Raw genomic sequence first — 18,473 nt, 5'->3', positions numbered from 1 at the left:
GCAAGTGTCTCATCAGCGGGTTTGCCCCTATATGTAGGTGCATCTACTGAATATATACATGCCTTAGCAATAGTATACTGGAAACTGTGCCATGCGTGACTTGATGGTGCCAAACTAATGTGTACAAAAGTGTGAGTGGGTCCAGGTACCCACTTAAATACAAAGTTCCTCCTGGGCAGTTGCAGGAGAACCTGATTTCAGGGCATGACGAGTAACCTGTCAGGGTTCCTGTGGGGCACGGGGGTCAGAACATGCCCACTTCGCTTGTGAAGCTGCCAGATCCGAGAGGTGCAGAAAGGTCTCACACATCCCTCCTCATGAGAGGATGGACCAGTGTCAGGTGCTGCGAAATGCTCTGGCTGGAGAGTCCACCCTGGAGCTGTGTGTGATCCCTGGGCCGAGAGCAAGGGAGCGCCAGGGCGCTTGCTGCCTGCGGCCGTGGCAGGCCATGCTGTTTGTCCATCTCCAAACCACTGCAGGCAACGCGCCTGCTTGGCAACAGGTGTCAAAACTGCATGTGCCTTCCTCTCATCGCAGGTGAAGATGTGGGTTAATCCTGGGAGAGGAGGACCTGAAGATTGTACCTCAGAGGTGAAAGGTATGCTTTCTTACATCTCTGCAATGCCACCTGGGGAAAGGCACAGACTGGACTTAGCTCCCACCTCTGGCTACCACACAGCATCAGAGGGCATCAAAAATGCATTTCTTTGGCACTTAAGCAGCTCTGAAATGGCCATGGTCGGATGAGAGGAGGTCCCCTCCAATGCATGTCACACCAGTGCTGGTGGGCCCACTCCTTCCTGGCGGACATGGAAGAGCCACAAAGCGCCTGTGTGGCCTCTGGGCAGGAGGCAGGTTCGTCTCTGGCTGAACACACTGCCCACTCCAGCAGTGGGGTGAGGAGCTGAAAGTGCAGTTGGGCTTCTCCCTTTGCAACTGGCAGCTGGGAGGCAAGAATGGAGCATCCGCACCCGCCCATGCAGCCTGTCCAAAGCCCAGGAGGCCCAAAGAGCTTTGATTTTTGCCCTGTAATTGCACAGCCCACTGTGAGCTAGTGGCAACTCCTACATCGCCACAAGTGTCTCTGGTGTGGTCCCTGCTTCCGAGCCCTGTGCCAGGCACAGTCACTTGATACTGTCTTTCTGCAGAGGCCTTTGCTCCACCAGGTACCTACCCAGTGCACATTCCTTCCACAGGTGCATGCCCAGTGCACAGGCCAGGAGCATCCTCATGGAGAAAATACAGCTGACGTTCCTCCCCTCTGAACAGGGGAGAGAACCCACTTTGTCCAAATCCATTGTCACCAAGAACACGCTGCATCAATAAATAACACTTGTCCCAGCCCGCGTCACTCCCGAGCTCGGTTCAGCAAACAAGTCCAAGCTGTCCTACACTCGGGTTCTTCTTGCTGCTTTTGGGGTTTTCGTCTTAGGCTGTTACTGTACAATGAGAACAAGACCAGCTGCCTGGGTTTTATTACTAAGTCCAAGTGAAGTGGCTTCAGTTTTTGTATAGGGTTCTTCTGGGGACGGGATGGGGACCAGGCTAGGTGGGGGGAGCAATGGATCATTCTTCACTGGCTGATTCCTGGAGAAGGCGATGGATCTCCTGGAAGGAGGGACGATCTTTAGTGTCTCGTCTCCAGCAGCTGAGCATTAGTTTATAGACAGAGTCAGGGCAAAGTGCAGGCTGGGGAAGGTAAGTCTTCAAAACAAAAGGCAAAGATTACAAAGGGAGAGAGTTACTGCCATGCAAAACAAATGGGACAAAAAACAAACCAGGCCTATGGGAGCCTGATTTCTCCATGCAGAGGGAACTAGGGCGGGGGAGGCTGTGCTGCTTTATATTCATAGAGGAAAGGGAGTGTCCCAGAATTGCATGATGGTGGGGCTAGGGGATTTGGATATGACACACTTACTCATGTCTCACATCCTGGCTGAACACTTCTATCCCCTGTGTCCAGGAAACAAACAGAGTTTGTGTTCAACATGGCTTTGATCTTACACAATACCAAGTGCTCTGGCACTGTCCAGCAAAGTGCATAAAGCAAGCTGGGGCACAGAGGCAAACCTGGCCCTGGGCTCCCACCCTGCTCTGCAACAGGCATGCACAGGTATTTGATGAGCAGAAAAGTTACCGTGGGTCAAAGGCATTTTGCTGGTACAAAACCACCCCAAGCCCTACAAGTTTGAAGCAGCTCAGCTTATGGGGCTGCCTTGGGGACCCTGGACTGACGTCTAAATGTCTCACTCCACTGTACCCCTGATGCGCACAGAAGGTAATTTCTCCCTCTTCCCAAAACTGCACAGCTGGGAGGGGGAAGAAGCCCAGGCACAGGTCAGCAGACAAAACTGTGCCTTGATTTGTAAATCACAGATGCAGCTCAGAGCGGGCTCGGCTGACCTTGCTGCACCTCTAGTGCCGCCCACCTGTCCTATACAAAGGCAGGGGGCCCTTCTTACAGGCTCCTTTTGACGCGGGTGTACCTCAACCCATAAAACTTATCCTTAGTCAAGCTTTCCCTCTGGCAACCCTTGCATCCCCAGGCTCCCAGGCCCATCCGTCCCCACCTGCCGGCCCTGGTCCCGGAAGAACTCGCCGGTGTTTTCGATGACCTGCTCGTCCGACAGCTGGGAGTAGGGCTGCTCCCGGCACAGCGTGAAGGTCTCCCACAGCGTCACGCCGAAAGCCCACACATCGCTGGCCGTGGTGAACTTGCCCTGGCAGGAGGCAGCAGTGGGAGGGAGGTCAGGCACAGCAGATGGCCCCACGCGCTTGACAGCCACCTTGCGGCCCCTAGGCTTTGCCTGTTCGTGCAAGCAGGGGCTTGCATGTCGGGTCCTCGTTCACACACAGATCAGCAGGATAGAGATGGGGCTCAGACCCCACGGCTGGTGCCGACAGCCACGCTCGCCCTTCTCCCACCCCACCTGCAGCTCTTCTCCTCCCACCTGCATGCCACCCGCCAGATCGGCCTCCTGCAAGGAGAGGCCAGTGAGCTTCGCCCTGCAGGATCTGGTTTTGACTCTGGTAACCTGTGGTCATGCTGCCCAGCAGAAATGCTTGCACTAGCACCGGCCTTGCACCGAAAGGGCCAACCAGCAGGATGGTCACTGAACACCAAGAGTAGGTGCCCAACACTGGATCCCCCAGGGCTCAAAAATTACCTTGTCCCGCTCCATAAACACCTGTTGTTCAATGCCTCTTTCTGGAGGCCTTAGCTACCAGATCCGGATCCAAAGAAGGGCTTATTCCCACAGACCTCCTCTCTTCTTGGGGCCACAGCCTGGCGAGCTCTGAGTCTGGCCTGCAACAACTATGCTGAGAGGTGGAGCTTGGTAAGGGTAAAAATATGCTCTCTCATTCAGATCTGACCATGGCCAAGAGAGGATATCATATACCCCTTCAAGGGCTGGGAATCTGCACTCCAAAGATCTCCACAGTCCCCCTATCCCTCCCCAAAAAGGTGCTACCACTGCTGCACTCTGTTGCTTCCACGGCTGTATGGTTCAGCCTGAACCTGGGCCCCAAAGACACTGCTTTGCAGCAGCAGCCAGAGAACTAATGTGTGGATCAAGTATGGCACAAAACACACCACTACAGAGCAGCCAGTTCCAATATCCCTTCCACTGCCCACATACGTCCCCTGCGGCTCTCAGCCTGAGGGAGAAAAGTCCTTTCAGCATCAGTCAGAGCCCCCACATACCAGTAGGATGCTCTCCCATGACATCCAGCGGATGGGGAGCACTGCTCGCCCCTGGATGCGGTAGTAGTCCCCGCTGTACAGATTCCTGCTCATGCCGAAGTCAGCTATCTTGATGGTGTACTGCTTCCCCACCAGGCAGTTGCGCGTGGCCAGGTCTCGGTGCACAAAATTCAGGGAGGACAGGTACTTCATGCCAGAAGCGATCTGAGTAGCCATGAACCGCAGGTCGTTGTAGCTGCAAGGTGGGGGGAAAGCTGAAGGAGGACTGAAGCATTTGGTAGGACTGGAGCCAAGAGGCTCAGCCCCAACCAGGGTGTCCCAAAGCTCTGTAATGGGGCAGGGAGCCTGTGCTGCACTGCAACAGGGCTCCAGCAAGCCCATGGCAGATCTGCCTGGGGATGATGAAGGCCCTATTATGGCACCAACACGGCTACTGAAGGGGCAATAAGACCTGAGCATTGCACATGGGCTGGTTGGGAGCACAGTTCTGCAGTCCGTGGGCAGAGGAGGCTGTGATCCTCCCTGTCAGAAGCAGCGTGAAACGGTTGCTACCTGATGGTGGGCATGTTGCTGGCCGGGGGGCTCTGCGGCTCATGGCGGGACAGGAACTGGTTGAGGTCTCCGTTCTCCATGTATTCAGTGATCATGCACAGTGGGTCGTCAGCAATGCACACCGCCAGCAGCCGGATGATGTTGGGGTCCTTGAGCCGCGACATGATCTTGATTTCCTTCAGAAAATCATTCCTTTCCGGAACAGAAACCACACAGATCGGATAGACAGACCCGCAGGGGCACAGAGGTGCACACAGATGGGCCAAGCGTGCTTCGCACCCAAGGGAGCCTCATGGGGGCACTGGTGGGTAGTCCACCCCACCTCCCCACCCCTGCTGCCCCTGGGGCTGAGGCAGGGATCTGCTCAGAATGGGCCTGGTGGCTCAGGGCTGATCTGCACACGGCTGCCGGGTGAGCTTAGCAGGGGAAGCTGGGGAGAGGGTTAGGACCAGCAAGGACCAGATGACCTGGGCACAGGTGTGGTCCTCCCTGCTCCACCAAACACCTGCCTGCAAGAGGAGGGGACACTCTCCAGAAGGCTTGGCTTTATTAAGAGGGGCTCTGTGTGAAAGGGACGGTAGTGAGCACTCCCAGGGGAGTCACTCTGTGTGCAGAGGTGCTGGGGCTCATGCACTGCCTGACCGAATACCTGGCATTCTTGTTGGCATCTGCTCGCAGCATTTTCACAGCTACCAGCACAGGTTGGTTGGAACTGGCGTCTAAGCCATCCAGGGCAAAGCCCTTGTCCGCAAACTTCTCCATCCCTTCCACCTCGCAGAGATGAACCTGGAGGGAGGCAGCGGGCAGCTGTCACCTTCGCTGTCTGTCCCCCGTGGCCCCTGCAAACTGGGACTTCACTGACCGTAGAAACAGAACTGCAGAGCCACCAGTGACGGCAGTGCTAGCGGATAAGGAGGCACAGGTGGGACGGGTCGACATCCCCACCCGCAGCTTGAACCCACGCACCTCTTTGGGAAGAAGGTGCTAGTGAGGTGAATACCTCTTCCCAAGGGCCCCTGGCCCACAGATAGTAGACGCCTCTCCCTCCAGGGTCTCGCGGGGCTTTGCATTTCTGCTGCTCATGGATGGATTCAGTACCCGTCTCAGCCCCCAGTGAGGCAGCTGCAGACCAGGCACCTCCCTGCCAGCCCCCGGTGACCAAACCACTGCACTCCCCCAGCCTGCAGCCCCATGCACTGCTGGGCTCCCCAGAGGCTGAGATGGGGAGAGCCTTGCCCACCCCCTGCTCAGAGCAGGTCCAGCTCTCACTCACCTCCCCAAACTGGCCCTCTCCCAGCTTCTCCTTGAAGGTCAGCAGCTTCCTAGGGAACTCCTCGACAGCCACGTCCTTGCCAGAGAGCAGGTCCATGGTGAGGGCTGGCACTGAGTAGGTATTGCCGCCCGTAACGCCCTGCAGGTTCACAATGTCGGCCTCGGCATAGTGGGGGACGCCCTCGGGGACGCTGGCCTGGGCCGGCTTCACAGGGCCGCTGCAGCCTGGGAGGGAGACAGCGAGGCCAGGCCTGCTGTGGGTGTCCTGCATGTACCCAATGTGCTGGGGCCAAGCATCCTCCAGTCCCTGGCACCTACTTGGGGGGCACAGAAGCGCTCCAGCCACCCCTGTCTCCCTGCAGAGGAGCTCCAGGAGCAGCGCCAGCGCCTCTGCAGAGCCTCCATGCTTCCCCAACACCTCTGAGCTCCTTCAGCCCCACTGCCCTGCCTCAGCTGGCCCTGGGTCCAGCCACCCGCGCTGCCTACTGCAGTAGATCCTCCCTCCTGGGGCCTGAATCGGCCCCAGGAACATGTCAATAACCAGGTTCATTGACAACCCCTGGCTTGGCCAGCTCAAGGAGGTCTCTTCCTCTAGCCTCCTTGGCTACAAGAACCTGTAATTGGGAGGACGATGCGCTCTTTTACGCAAAGAGACTGCCTTGGCTTTGGCCTGGGTCAGGTGCACGGACGGAGGCACAGCCTCTTCATAACTGTGCACTCACCCGTCCCAGCTCAGGCCTACAAACGCCTCCTGGCTCGCTACAGAAATGGAGAGCGGGACTGGGCTCCTCCCCGGCTGCAGGCAAAGGGAAAGCGAAGGGGCCACAGCAGGGTCCTGCCAGGGGACAGGAGGGGTTAATTTCTATGACACTGAGATGGGTCAAAAGTCCTTCTGACCAGAGTTCTGCACGTATTGTGCAGCTCACGAGGAGGGAGGCTGGACCATGCAGCAACCCAAGGCCATGGCCGGGTGCTGCACACTCAGTGCATGCTCACTCACTCACAGACCACCGCATTTCTCATTTCTCACCCGTGTCTTCATCCCCTGGCGTGAACTCGGGCAGTTTGCGTATCAGGCGTGAGGGCTCCTGGTAGTCCGGGCCCAGGGGGAATATGCGGTCATAGGTAGAGTTGGACTCCTGCTCACTGGACGAGGAGGAGCGGTTGTGGTTGAACATACTGGACTCACTGGGCAGGGAGAGGCTGACGGTCATTTCATCATCCAGCATCCTCCGAGAGGCCTGCAAGATGGGGACGAGGGAGGAGAGAGAGCTGGGACAGGGAGTACCTGCAGCACTGGTGGGACAGGGGCTCCTGGGCACCTCCAGCCTACCCTCTGCTTGGAGCAGGTCTGTCTCGGTACCAGGTCCAGGTGTCATGGCTGTGTCCAGCCCTGAACCCCGCAGCCGGAGCCTCCCACCTCACCAGTGCTGCAGGAAGGTTTGAGCAACCACAGTCTCCACTTTCCCCTTGCTACACAGGAAAATCTGCTGGGCAAAGAGCCCACAGGATGGTGTGTCTGGCCTTCCCAGGAGACCTAGCCAACCACCCCACGCTTGCTCACCTTCTCCAGCATCTTCTGCCAGAACTGCCGCCACAGTATGATGACGATGATGGCCACCAGGATGAAGATGATCGCCACCAGGCACCCGATCAGGATGCGCGTGTTGCTGTCATCTACCTTGAGTGTGGGATCTAGCAGGAGGAGGGGAGAGTAAGAGCCAGTAACGCTGGGGCATGGCTAGAGCCCTCTTCTCCACTGGCCAGGTCGACCCTCCCCTTCGAGCCCCACCAAGCACCAGCTTGAGATGACATGCCTTGCTGTGCACAGCAGGATCCACATGTCCCTTACCGTACGTGGTAGGAGCCACGGGCACCTCCGGGGGGGCCACCGAGTTGTTGTACATGGCTGCATCTGGCAAGGGAGAAGATGAGGCCCTTAGGGACGCGAGGACACCCACTGCCCTGGTCTCTCCCTGAAACCCCTGCACAGAAGGGAAGCACGCCAGGGCCGGTCCCCTCAGGGCCTCGCAGCGCAGCAAGCGTGGACGGCAGGGGGGGGCTCTGAGACCCTGCAAAGGCAGGTGGGAGGAAAGCATCCTGCGGAACCGATCCCACCCTGGACGGCTGCCGGTACCTGACTGGAAGGTGATCTCACTGAACATCATCCAGGTGTCGGCAAAGTAGTACTGACACTTGATGGCACTGGCCATGCGGTGGAGCAGGGGAACAGTGACGAACCGGGCACTGGGGTTCACATCATCCAACACCAGCACCGAGGAGATGGCATTGGGCTCCCACTCGCTGGTATCGGAGCGGAAGTAGCACTGCACCTCTTTGAAGATCTTCACCCCCTTGGCGAACATGTTGTTGCAGTGCACCTGTGGGGCAGCCTGTGAGCACAGCCCCAGCACGCGGGGCGGGGGACAGGGAGGCTGCATGGGGGGCACAGACCTTCATGGTGGTGAAGTTCCTGATCCGGTCGAACTCAAAGGTGATCTCGATGTAGCCACCGGCAGTGCTCTCATTGCGCCAACCGACGTAGTCGTAGCCTGGCCACACGTGGTACTCGTGGGTCTGCGTGAAGTCGTCCAGGCCTGACACCCCATCCGTCAGCTGGCCAAGTCCCTCTGTCATGCTGGCATATGCGAGGAGGGAAAGGAAGCGTGACCCTCGTATGAACCCCGGAAACCTGCCAGCACCCAGCCCCTGCTCTTGCAATGGCAGCCCAGGCACCAGACAGGGCCTGGCAGTGCCTGAAAAATCTGGGAGTTTTTTTTTTTTTTGTGCTTCTTGAGGTTCTTTCTTGAAACCTCAGGGCGTTAATCCACTGCAGTCCCTTGGGATTGCAACCCTTCACTGCAATCCTCCACTCCGCCTGCGTGAGGGGGCTGCGGAGCCCCGCTCCTCTCGGAGGGACACTGCCCTTCAGAGGTACCATCCCTCAGCCCAAACACGCTGGCCAGGCAAATGGGCACTCAGGCAGAGAAGTCTGCATGAGGATGTGGAAAAAGAAATGAGGCAGACATACAGACAGAGCTCCCAGGCTAAGTCAGACCCATAGGTAAGCGGGGTACAACCTTTGCGGTACACCAGCAGCCAGCCCTGCACAAATCACTGCTCCTGCACTCAGCTGGGGCTGCTAACATGCACTGGGTTGCATATGCCCAGGGCTTCCTGTGAAAAGACTGTCACAACTCCAGCTTCGTGTTAGAAAAGGGACTTTTGAAGTATTTATTTGAGCAGACAAAAGAAACAATATGCCAGCTCCGTGCCCAGATATTGAGGTTAAACGTGCATTGGAGCCGACCTGCATGAGTGATAAACCCAGCAGAGTGCCAGGAGCATCATAGCAAAAGCTGCAGGCTGCAGAGGGGAGGCACACCGCAGTTATTGCATATCCTAGAAAAGGGCTGGGAGTGCTGTCCTGGTCATGTTGTCCCTGTCACGCTGTCCCCGTCAAAACCTCTCGCACGCAGCCTCCCAGAGCAGGGCATGTCTCTCCCACCTCGGGGGAGGCCTCCAAGCGTTTGCACTGCTGAGGACCTCCCTGTGCTTCTGCCAGGGAGCAGACCATCCTGCAAACGTGGGGAAAGGAGCCCTTTCCAGAAATACCCCCACTCAGTTCTGCTGCAAGTGCGGAGGAGACTCCTGACACGGTGTCCACCCATCCCTACAGCTCCCACATGCACAAACCCCCGGACCTCACCTGTACCCAAACGCCCCATCGTACACAGAGTCGTTCAGGTAGATGACGGTGCCGCCAGGAAGGACGAGCTGCTGGCCGGCCGGCGCGTTGTAGGACACCAGCCCGTCTGCGGGGAAGGGAGGATGAGTGACCCCTCTCTCCAGAGACCCCGCTGCCAAGAGGGCTTGCAGCCGGGCAGCGAGCACGGCCAGCCCGGCTGCGAGCACAGTGCACAGCCCCGGCGCGCTCCCCAGCCCCGCCGCCCCACCACCTCCCGGTGGGACAGACAGCCACAAAAGCAGGCTGACCCAGGGCTGGATGGCTGTGCTGCTGGCACAGGGAAGGGTGCCAGGCGGCAGCGGGGCCGTGCCACCCACCGAGCCACACACAGCCGTACAGCTCCACGCGCAGGCACACGTTCATGGAGTGGTCGGTGACGGGGATAAAGCGGACGAAGCGCGCGATGAGGGGCGGCTCCAGGTCCTTGAGGACGATGTCGTATGGGTTGGTGTTTCCATCCAGGACCTGGGGAAACAGACATTGGGTTGGGAGAGGCAGGCACTCTGGGACAGGGGGCTCTCGGGGTATGCACCGGCCTTAGCTGAGAGCCACACTTGCGTGCATGGTGCTGGGCAGGGGTTCCCATGCGTGGCTCCGGGTGCAGGATGCCAGCGGGGAAGAGCTCGCATCCCCCCCCTCACCTGCTTCCCATGCCGGTTCCTCCAGGAGATCCACCGAGTGCCATCCCGGCTGTAGTTGATTTTATACATGGGGGCGAACTCGTTCCCGTGGCCCCCCGCATGGCGCCCCTGGGTGCCCACCAGGGTGATGAAGTGCAGGGCGCGCAGGTCAATCTGCAGGAACTCCTTGAGGTCGTCGGGCTCCACCGGGATCTCAGGGCACCAGGCACCGTCGCCGTCCTCTGAGTCCAGCCTGGAAACGCCGCGGGGAGAGCAGAGGAGCAGCTTGCACGTGGGGGCGCAGGGAGGACTGGTGCTCCGACCAGCCCCACCAGCCCTCCCAGTGCCACGAAGGGCACCCTGCACTCACCGTCCATACTTGGCGGCAGTGGACTCGGACCACTGGCTGGAGGCCGAGATGTCCTCGTCGGGGATGTGCCCGCCAGACATGCCCAAGGGGTACCGGCACACCGCTGCAATGAGACCAGCGGGGTGCTGAGCGGACGGCACCCCAGAGGAGGGCTGGAGGGGACCTGGCCGCTCCGCAGCTGCCCTCCCCTGCCCGCGGCCCCGGGCTCGTGTCTCGGCTAGCCGTCGGGTCTGCCCAGCGCCCGCGACGGCTGCGGACCGGGGCACAGTGCCTCCCCTGCTAAGAGCATCACCACGCTCGCCACCCGGCTTCTGGGTATGCTGTTTGGACCCGTGACCATCCCTGACACGGGAGCTGCGTTTGGGGAAGGCTGCTGAAGTCTGAGGGAGCTGCAAAGAGCAGGCACGGCTCGCAGCACCCACGCGGCCGCAGGAAAAGGCTGGGACCACACGAAGAGCCCTTCAGCCCTGCTGAAAAGCATTTCAGCAGGGGCAGCGTGGGAGCCCGTGGGCCGGCGCTGCTCTGCCTGCGCACTCCTTCTTCCGGGAGGATCCTGAGGGTTCGGTCCAGCTCAGGTCACCTGAAAAAACGCATGCAGCAACCTGTTCTTGGCTGCAGCCACCTTGCCTGCTCCCCGCAGCTGCCCGGAGGAGCGAGGCATAAAACCAGGCCAAGCAAGCAGCGCGCTCACCATTGCTGCTGAGGCGGGCTCTCAGCCCCGCTCGCAGCCCCGGGCGCCCAGCAGCTCCTGCACGCCAGCGCTGCGGCAGGGCCCTGCCCCTCCGGTGCGCGTGCAGCCCCCGGCCGGGAGTGGAAAAGTACCCGGTGCTGCGGCGCCTCGCTGCGTCCCCCGGGCAGCAGCCGGCTCCCCGGGCATCGCGTACAGAGCCGCTTCCCAGGAGTTATTTTTCACGCCTGGCTGCCAAGAGAGCTACTGAAAGAGCGGCTTGTTTGGCGATGTTTGCTGTCTCACCGCCGGCTCCAGCCCGCAAAGCTCCCTCCACAAACCGCCTCCGAGCAAACAGCCACGCAGAGGCCAAGGGCCGAGGTGACGCTGCAGTGGCGGCAGGGACATGCTCCTACCCGGTGGGCTGCAGCTCGCCCTGCGCTGCAGCCAGCAAGGACCACGCGTGCGCCGCAGTGTGCAGAGCCGCCTGGGAGCCCGGGGTGCCCGTCACCGGTCCCCACGCCGCGGGGCAGCCTTTGCCACCTCCCGCACGGCATGCGGGATCCCAGGGAGTTCATGGAGAGGCTGCACAGCGCCCAGGGGCCTCACTTAACGCTTCTGGCTCTGCAGCCACCAAGTTATACCTTCCCCTGGGTTTTAACATAAATATCTCTGTGCCTTATCTATCACCTCAAGGTGGCACCTTGGGGTAGGAGTGGGTGAGCTGCCAGCTGGGAAGCCACCTGCACTGAGCCCTCTGGATGTCCCACGCACAGACCTTGCCGCAGGGCAGGAGCAATTTCTCGGAGCCTGTCTCAGCCGGGGCCGCGGCAGCCCGGCCCCCTCGCCTCGAGCAGCGGCAGGCTCTGCGAGGCAGGCAGCTAGCCCAGGCTGCTGTCCTATCGGGGAGGATCAAGCTCCAGCAGTGCGGCTTTGGTGGTGCACAACTCGGTCTCATACACCTGAGAGGGGTGGGCACGTCCTCAGCACCAGCGTCGGCACTGTGCGGAGCGCCCGTTCCTATCTCTGGCTCTGCAACACCGCTTGCAACGCTCTGCAGAGCGCAGCTCTCATGGAATTGCCATTTAAATACCGTTGCTAACATCGCTGAATGCAAAGCAAGCCCTGCTGTGACCGTTTCTTGGGGGCTAGCTCAGCTACTTTGGCCACAGGTAATAGCCATCCTGGCCAGGCAAAGCCAAAGCTGCAAAGGAAACGGGCACGCTTCACTTGGTGCTCTGCAGCCTCCAGGGCAGACCCAGCAAACTCTTCCCGCGGGTGGAATAAGCCTTCGAAGGCACTGGCCGCAGGGAGGCCTCCAGGAAAGCCCCAGCGGGCTGGAGGAGCCCGGGCTCTGCGTCCATCCATGCGGCATGGGAAGTCGGGGTGAGCCCTGCAGACGCGGCCATTTTAACGCAATTTTCTTGCTGACTTTCAATCGAGTTTTTTTGGAGGTTTCAGAAGAAACTGTTTCTGACCAGAAGGCGGGCACCTAGGCAAGTCTCTTTACTGCGGGCCGGTCTCGGGTGTCTGTGAAACTGCTGACGCAGCATCTTGCAGCCGCAGAAAACAATAACCCAGCATCTTCCCTTCTCCTGCACCGCTCCAACTTTAACCCAAACGGGATCTGGTGCGCAGCCACCTGCGAGCACCCTGCCCGCAGGAACCGTGCCCACCACCCCGCCGCCTGCCGCCCCGTGTCCCAGGCAGGCGTGGGGCCGTCCAGACCCTGCCCTGCTCCCAGAGCCGGGGAAGCCCCTGAGATGCTGGAAACAACGCGGCCCGCGGCCCCCGTTGTCACGCAGGAGGAGACTCCTGCATGCCAGCCTCGGCCTCCACCTGGCAGGCCCACAAGCACGGAAAACGCGCGCCCCGCTGCTATCGCAGCCGCCGGGCCTTCGCCTCACTTACCCGGGTTCACCTGGGCTCTCGCGGCCCGCGGGACGCCGAGGAGCAGCAGCAGCAGCAGGGCCGGCATGTCGGCAGTGCTTCGGCCCTGGAGCCTGCGGAGACAGAGCCGGGACGTGTCACGCCGAGCCGAGCCACGCCGCGCCGGGGGCCCGGGGCCGCCAGCCCCTGCCCCACACAAGGGTCCCGCTCGGCCTCGAGGAGCCATCAGAGCCGTCCCCACGGCCCGCGCCCCTGCCGCCAGCGCGCCCTCGGCCCCTGCGGCGCCCCGGGGCCGTGCCGGCCAGCCCGCTGCCACGGCCCCACCGCGGCCCTGGAGCGCGCCAGACCGGCCAGCGAGGAGGGCACGCGCCATCGGCTCGGGAAGCGCAGCCCCAAAGGGCTGCGGGAACCACGCGACGCCTCCGGCAGCCCTGCTCAGGGACGGCGCCGGCTAGCTCCACGCAGCTCCAGAAACGCTCCGGCCGGCCGGCTCGTCCTCAGAAGGTTTTGAAAGCAAGATGTTGCACAACCCCACGCTGTGTAACAAAATAACACGTTGCAAAAGGCAGTTTCCTTGCCTTCTGGCTGGGAGAGGCAGTCGCAGATAATTGCCCGTGATTTATAGCGTGTTTATTCTGACAACGCTCCGCGGCTGAGCTGGTTGTCAGTCCAGCCGTGGCAAACTCCCAGATGAGCGGCGAGAAGGCGAGCACTGCCGACGGGGACCCCGGCAGGCTGCTGCAGAGGCGGCAGCGGGGGCGAGCGCCGCGGCAGGCCACCGCGCCGGGCTGCCCCGCGGACCGCCGGGGCACCGGCACGGGAGCTGCCGCGACCTCCGGTGCCCGGAGCGCAAGGTGCTGCGGCCCCGGCCGGCGCGGAGGGGCTGCGGGGGCCTCCGGGGCGCCTCCCAGCCGCCGCTTGCGCCGGCTCTGCCAGAAGGAGTTCATTAGATCCAGCGGCGGAGGGGACGGGCGCCCGGCCAAGGCAGCATAGCTCATAAAACTGTCGCCCACCCTGGCTGGAAGAGGAGCGCCGGGGCACCCCGGAGAAAGCCAGACCTCGCGGCGCAGACACTTCCCAGAGCTCGGGTCCAGCTGCGACCGCGGCAGCAAGTCGCGCAGGGCGCCGAGACGAGGCGTCCCGCTCAATTCTCCACGGGGCGCTTCGGGGACGGGCTGGAGCCGTCTGGAGCCGCCAGCAATTAGCTGCGAGGACGTGCAGAGGGTGGCGAGCGCAGACGGGATTGCAAAAGGGGGGAGCGGAGCCCAACAGGATTTCTGTCTTTCTGGTGGGTGAATTAAAGGGAAAGGAAAAAAAAAAAAAAAAAAAAACCCTTCAACAACCAGATGGTCTGAAACGGGAAGGAGGGAGGTACATCGGAGCAGGGGCAGCAGCCGGCGCCGGCGCATGCTGGGGACAGGCCGACGCCGCTCCGCAGAAAGGACCAGAGCCGGCGTGAGAGCCGGCAAGCCCGGCCCAGGGGCGCGCGGACCCGCTCGCTCGAGACCCTCCGGCCCGGCGCCGCGAGGCGTGCCCGGCCTCTGAGGCACCAGGGGCTGACCCCGGCGCTGCAGCCGCAGCCATTTTGAAGGAGTCTTTAAAAAAGATCAAAATAACCAGTTTGTATGCACGCTAACATCTGAACGAATAACCTGCTAACCTGGGGGGTTAAAGGGAGCATAGCCCCGGCCTAATAGGAGCTGGTTGCGCTTCAGTGCTGGGGTAAATCACAGCCCAGGGCCCAGCTTTGCCGGGGAAGTCTGGTCTGCATTGACAAGTCTCCAAGCTGGCGCAGAGGCAGTGACCCAGAGGGTGCTTGAGGGTGACCCAGAGCCCTACCGATCTCCCTTACAGACCTTATAGAGCGACTCCCCCTCTCACAGACCTGCCGGGGACCTACCACCTTACAGGGTGACTTCAAGATCAAACCCACGGTTTGGTTAATGGGCACCGCTGTCTAGATGAAACCCTCAGAAACTCAACTTAGCAGGGGAAGCTGGGTGGCTCCTGTGGTGCTGGTCAGAGTGGGAGCCTCTGCCACTTTGGCTGCCAACCAGGCAAGGCACCAAGATACTTGGAAGCAGCTGGGCTGCACCATGGAGAGAATCTCTGCACCTCACACCCACCTCAAACCGTTATGCCGCAGATCGTGGGCGCCGCAGGAGCACAAACAAGGGAAACCCTCTTTCTCCTGAGGCAGCAGCCGCTTTCCCTCCAACGCAGGTTACTACGCTCAGCACGGAGGTGCCAGGTGACATCTGATGGCCTGTGCTGCAGGGGTTGGACCAGTGGTCCATGGTCCCATCCCCAGGAGACGAGACAGGCGACTCGGCACGCAGGGAGCTCGCAAGCTGTTCCCACGGCACGTGCCCAGCTCCTAGGGGTGCTGGTGAGGCGCACGCGTTTGCAAACCTTACTCACGGCTTCCCCAGGCTCTTTCGTGACTCGGGGAGCAGAGCCAACGTCCCCAGGTGGCCACGGCGGGACAGCTCGGCTGTGACCTCCTCCCGCAGCCGAGCCACCGCCGGCAGGGCAAAGGGGCAGGCTGGGACGAGACACAAACCAAGCCACGGCTTGCAGCGCTCCCGAACAGGCGACGCTTCTCCCCTCGCAAGGGCCACGGGCGAGGAGGCAACAGAGACGCCCGCATCGCCGCGGCTGTGCAAACACACGCTGGGGACGGCGTGCCCGGCCCCAGCCGCCGCGGCCGGAGTGGCGCCGGCCCTCGCTCGGAGGCGGAGGGGCCGGGCGCGCAGGAGGTGGCGGAAAGCAGCAGCCAAACCCCAGCCGCTGACTGCGGCGGCACGGGAGCAAAGGCCGGAGTTTGTCTGGATTTGTTTGAACCGCGCGGCCGGAGACGAAGATCCTCGGGAACGAAACGCAAAAACAAAACGCAGGAAAACCAAACAGAAACAAAAAACCCCCCAAAATCGGTTTTGTTCTAAAAGAGAGGACAAACGTGCCGGGCACCTCCCGGTGCCGAGCGGGCTGCCGGCGTCCCCAGGCCCGGGCCGCGGCGGGCACCGGCGCGACCGACCGTCCCCGCGGGAAAACCGTCCCCTCGCGAGCAACAACCAAGGGGCAGGAGAGAGGCCGAGGGCGGCCGCTGCCCTCGGCCCCAGCCCCGTCGTCGCTCCGGCCCGCCCCGCCGGGCTGACGGAGGGCACCTCCGAGCCGAGGCGGCAGCCCGAGCGGGCGTGTTTATACCTCTTAGGCGCGCGCGATATAAATATTTGCGAGCCTGCGCTGCTTTTCCTGGCTGGGCCTCCTGCTCGCCGGCGGATCGCTTCAGCAGCGGCCGGGCGCTGCCGGGACAGAGCGGCCCTTTGTGGCGGCGGCGGCGGGGCGAGGGGCCGCGGCCAAGGGCAGCCTGGCCCCGGCGGGCGGGGGGAGGCTCACTCGGCGCGAGCCGCCCCGGCCGCAGGCTGAGAGGTGACACCTCTTCTGGCTTTCGAAAACGACGGGATACATATACAGCAGGGACTTGGGCACTGTCAGCGCACGCCAAGCTTGGGAAACGGGCGCTCCGCGTCCCGGCGGTGAGCTGCCGGGCTCACCGGGCGCCGCTGCTGCGGCGCGGCCGCCGAGCTTCGCAAGCGCTACAAGTAAACATGCTGCTTCATATTTCCCCCCCCCCCCCTTATTTTATTTTTTTGGTAAACGCACATATATTGTCGCATTTTTGTCTATCCCCAGCTTGGAAAGGCCAGCTCGCTCAGTTGCGAATGACAATTTCAACTACATAGCTCAAAACGGGTGAGGAGCGACCACAAGGCTCCTATTTGATCATAGCCCATTTCTACAGCATCAAAACACTCAATTTCCTTTTGTAGTGCAAAAAACGTCCACGGGTGTTTTCTCCCGCTATTCTTTCCGCCTGAGCAAACTCTGCGAGCATCAGGAGGCCAGATGCGGCAGGCTCCCGCAGGGCCGGCGCTGACGCTGGCTCTAACGGCAGGAAACGTCCTCGCTGCAGCCAGGGCGAGAGGCTCGGCGCTGCGCTCGGGGGGACAGGGGCTCCGGGCAAGGGGCCGTTTGGTCAAACCGGCTGCGAGTTATTGGCCAAGCAGCTGGAAGGCATTTTTGCTCCCCGGGCTTTGGAAGAGGGATGGCTTCGCTACGCTCGCTCCGAAAACGTTTGCTGAACGTTTCAAACACTGGAAATTTTTACTGCACAACGTTTTCGGTGTTTCTTCCGGGCACCTTTTACTTCCTTATGAGCTTGCCCCCCCCCCAACCTTTTTCCCCCTTTTCCCTCTTGTTCTACACCAAACTGCCAGAGAAGTAAACCCGCGCGCGGTCCGCGGCACCTCTCAGCCCAGGGCGGGCGCCGAGGAGACGCCCGCCCCTCCGGCTGGGCCCTGCGGGCAGCGGCGGCTGGCGCCGCACACACCTTCCCCGGCCGAGCCCGAGGAGCGGGACCAGCCCCGAGCGCCCCCCCCTCGCCCCTCCGAAGGCCGTTTTAGACCTTGGCTCCGCTGGCTGCAGCCCCGTTTTCGGCGAGCGCCTCCCCAGCACGGGCTGGCCTGCTCGGCCGGGGACGTTGCAGCGCCCCGGCACGTCCCCGCCGCTGGCAGCCGCCCGGGGCAGACCCGCGGCGGCCGGCCGCACCCCCGCGAGGGTTCAGCCGAAAGCCCGCGTGCCCCCTCGCCGGCCCGTGCGGTGGCACGTGGCATCGCCGCCGGGGACGTGGGGCAGGATGCTCGGCGGTGCCGGCGCGACCCCGCGCCGGGGACCCCGGGGTCTCGCCGGCTGGCCAACAGCAACGCACGCGGGAGCCGAGGAGAGACAGCAGGAAACACCGGCCCGTCACGGGTGGGGGGGAGAGGGAGAGCGGGGCCGGGGGGGGGGGGTCGGGAGAGGAAGGGCCACATTTCACCGCCGTGGGCAGGGAGGTCACCCCGCGGGAACCGCCAGTGCCCACGGCGCGCCAGCAGCCGCGGGGCGCCCCCAGCCCCTCCGCGGGGGGCACCCGACACCCCCCAACGCCACCCGCCCCTCAACAGCGCAGGGCCCGGGGGCTCCCTCCCGCCGCCCCGAAGCGACTCACCGCGGCGGGGAGCCGGGGGCCGGGCGGGCGCGCGGGGCGGCCGGCAGCCTCCTCGCCCCTGGGCCCGGCCGGAGGAGCCAGGCGACGAGCAAACTTCCCCGGGCTGATGCAAGACGCCTTTGCGAGCGCTGGTGCATTCTGCGGATTCCTGGGAGCCGGCCAGAAATCCCACAATCCAACATATTGCACATTTGGTTTCAATTAGGGAGCGGAGAGGGGGGAGCCAGTCACCAATCCGAGCTGGTTTTTCTGCGGAGGTTATTTTCCTCGACCCGAGGGAATGTGTGCAAAGCTATAATTTACAGCAAAACCCATTCATAGCGCGAGAGAAAAAATAAAAAAATACCCGCGGCCGGTGAGGGAACTTAAAGCAATAGGCAGCGTTTTTCTTTCCGCCGCTCGCCCCCTCCGCAGCGGGACGGCACACGTGTCCGGGCCCGGAAACCTCCCTGGCGCCCCACGCGCGGCGAGCGGGGGCAGCCAGCCGCCGTGATCCTCCACGCGCGAGCGCCTGCCCTCAGCCAAAAAAACGGCCGAGAGTCCCGTGGGGAAAAACGAACCTGCCACCGGGAGACCGCATGCAAGAAAAAGTTCAGGC

At 62.0% G+C, this 18,473-nt stretch overlaps 1 protein-coding gene across 2 annotated transcripts; it reads right to left on the bottom strand.

The window, feature by feature from the left end:
• Window positions 1-18,113, bottom strand: DDR2 (discoidin domain receptor tyrosine kinase 2). Of its 2 annotated transcripts, none has more exons than XM_068952348.1 (17): window positions 17,876-18,113; window positions 12,847-12,938; window positions 10,269-10,371; window positions 9,920-10,151; window positions 9,596-9,743; window positions 9,240-9,345; window positions 7,985-8,168; window positions 7,668-7,911; window positions 7,383-7,445; window positions 7,095-7,225; window positions 6,561-6,771; window positions 5,532-5,755; window positions 4,908-5,044; window positions 4,259-4,450; window positions 3,707-3,941; window positions 2,571-2,720; window positions 1-1,608 (listed from the first exon to the last, which is right to left on the bottom strand). In XM_068952348.1, exons 1-17 carry the CDS (start codon window positions 18,064-18,066, stop codon window positions 1,567-1,569), a joined length of 2,685 nt encoding a protein of 894 aa, XP_068808449.1. In that variant the 5' UTR covers window positions 18,067-18,113; the 3' UTR covers window positions 1-1,566. The 2 variants fall into 2 exon arrangements, with proteins under 2 accessions (XP_068808449.1, XP_068808448.1); XM_068952347.1 differs by having other exon boundaries at window positions 1-1,704; window positions 17,876-18,109.
• Between the last annotated feature and the right edge of the window lie 360 nt (window positions 18,114-18,473).

The sequence above is a fragment of the Struthio camelus genome, chromosome 8, assembly GCF_040807025.1.
Source record: "Struthio camelus isolate bStrCam1 chromosome 8, bStrCam1.hap1, whole genome shotgun sequence".
NCBI classification, from domain to species: domain Eukaryota; kingdom Metazoa; phylum Chordata; class Aves; order Struthioniformes; family Struthionidae; genus Struthio; species Struthio camelus.
The sequence above is the reverse complement of the archived record's forward strand: the minus strand, read 5'-3'. Positions and strand labels throughout refer to the sequence as shown.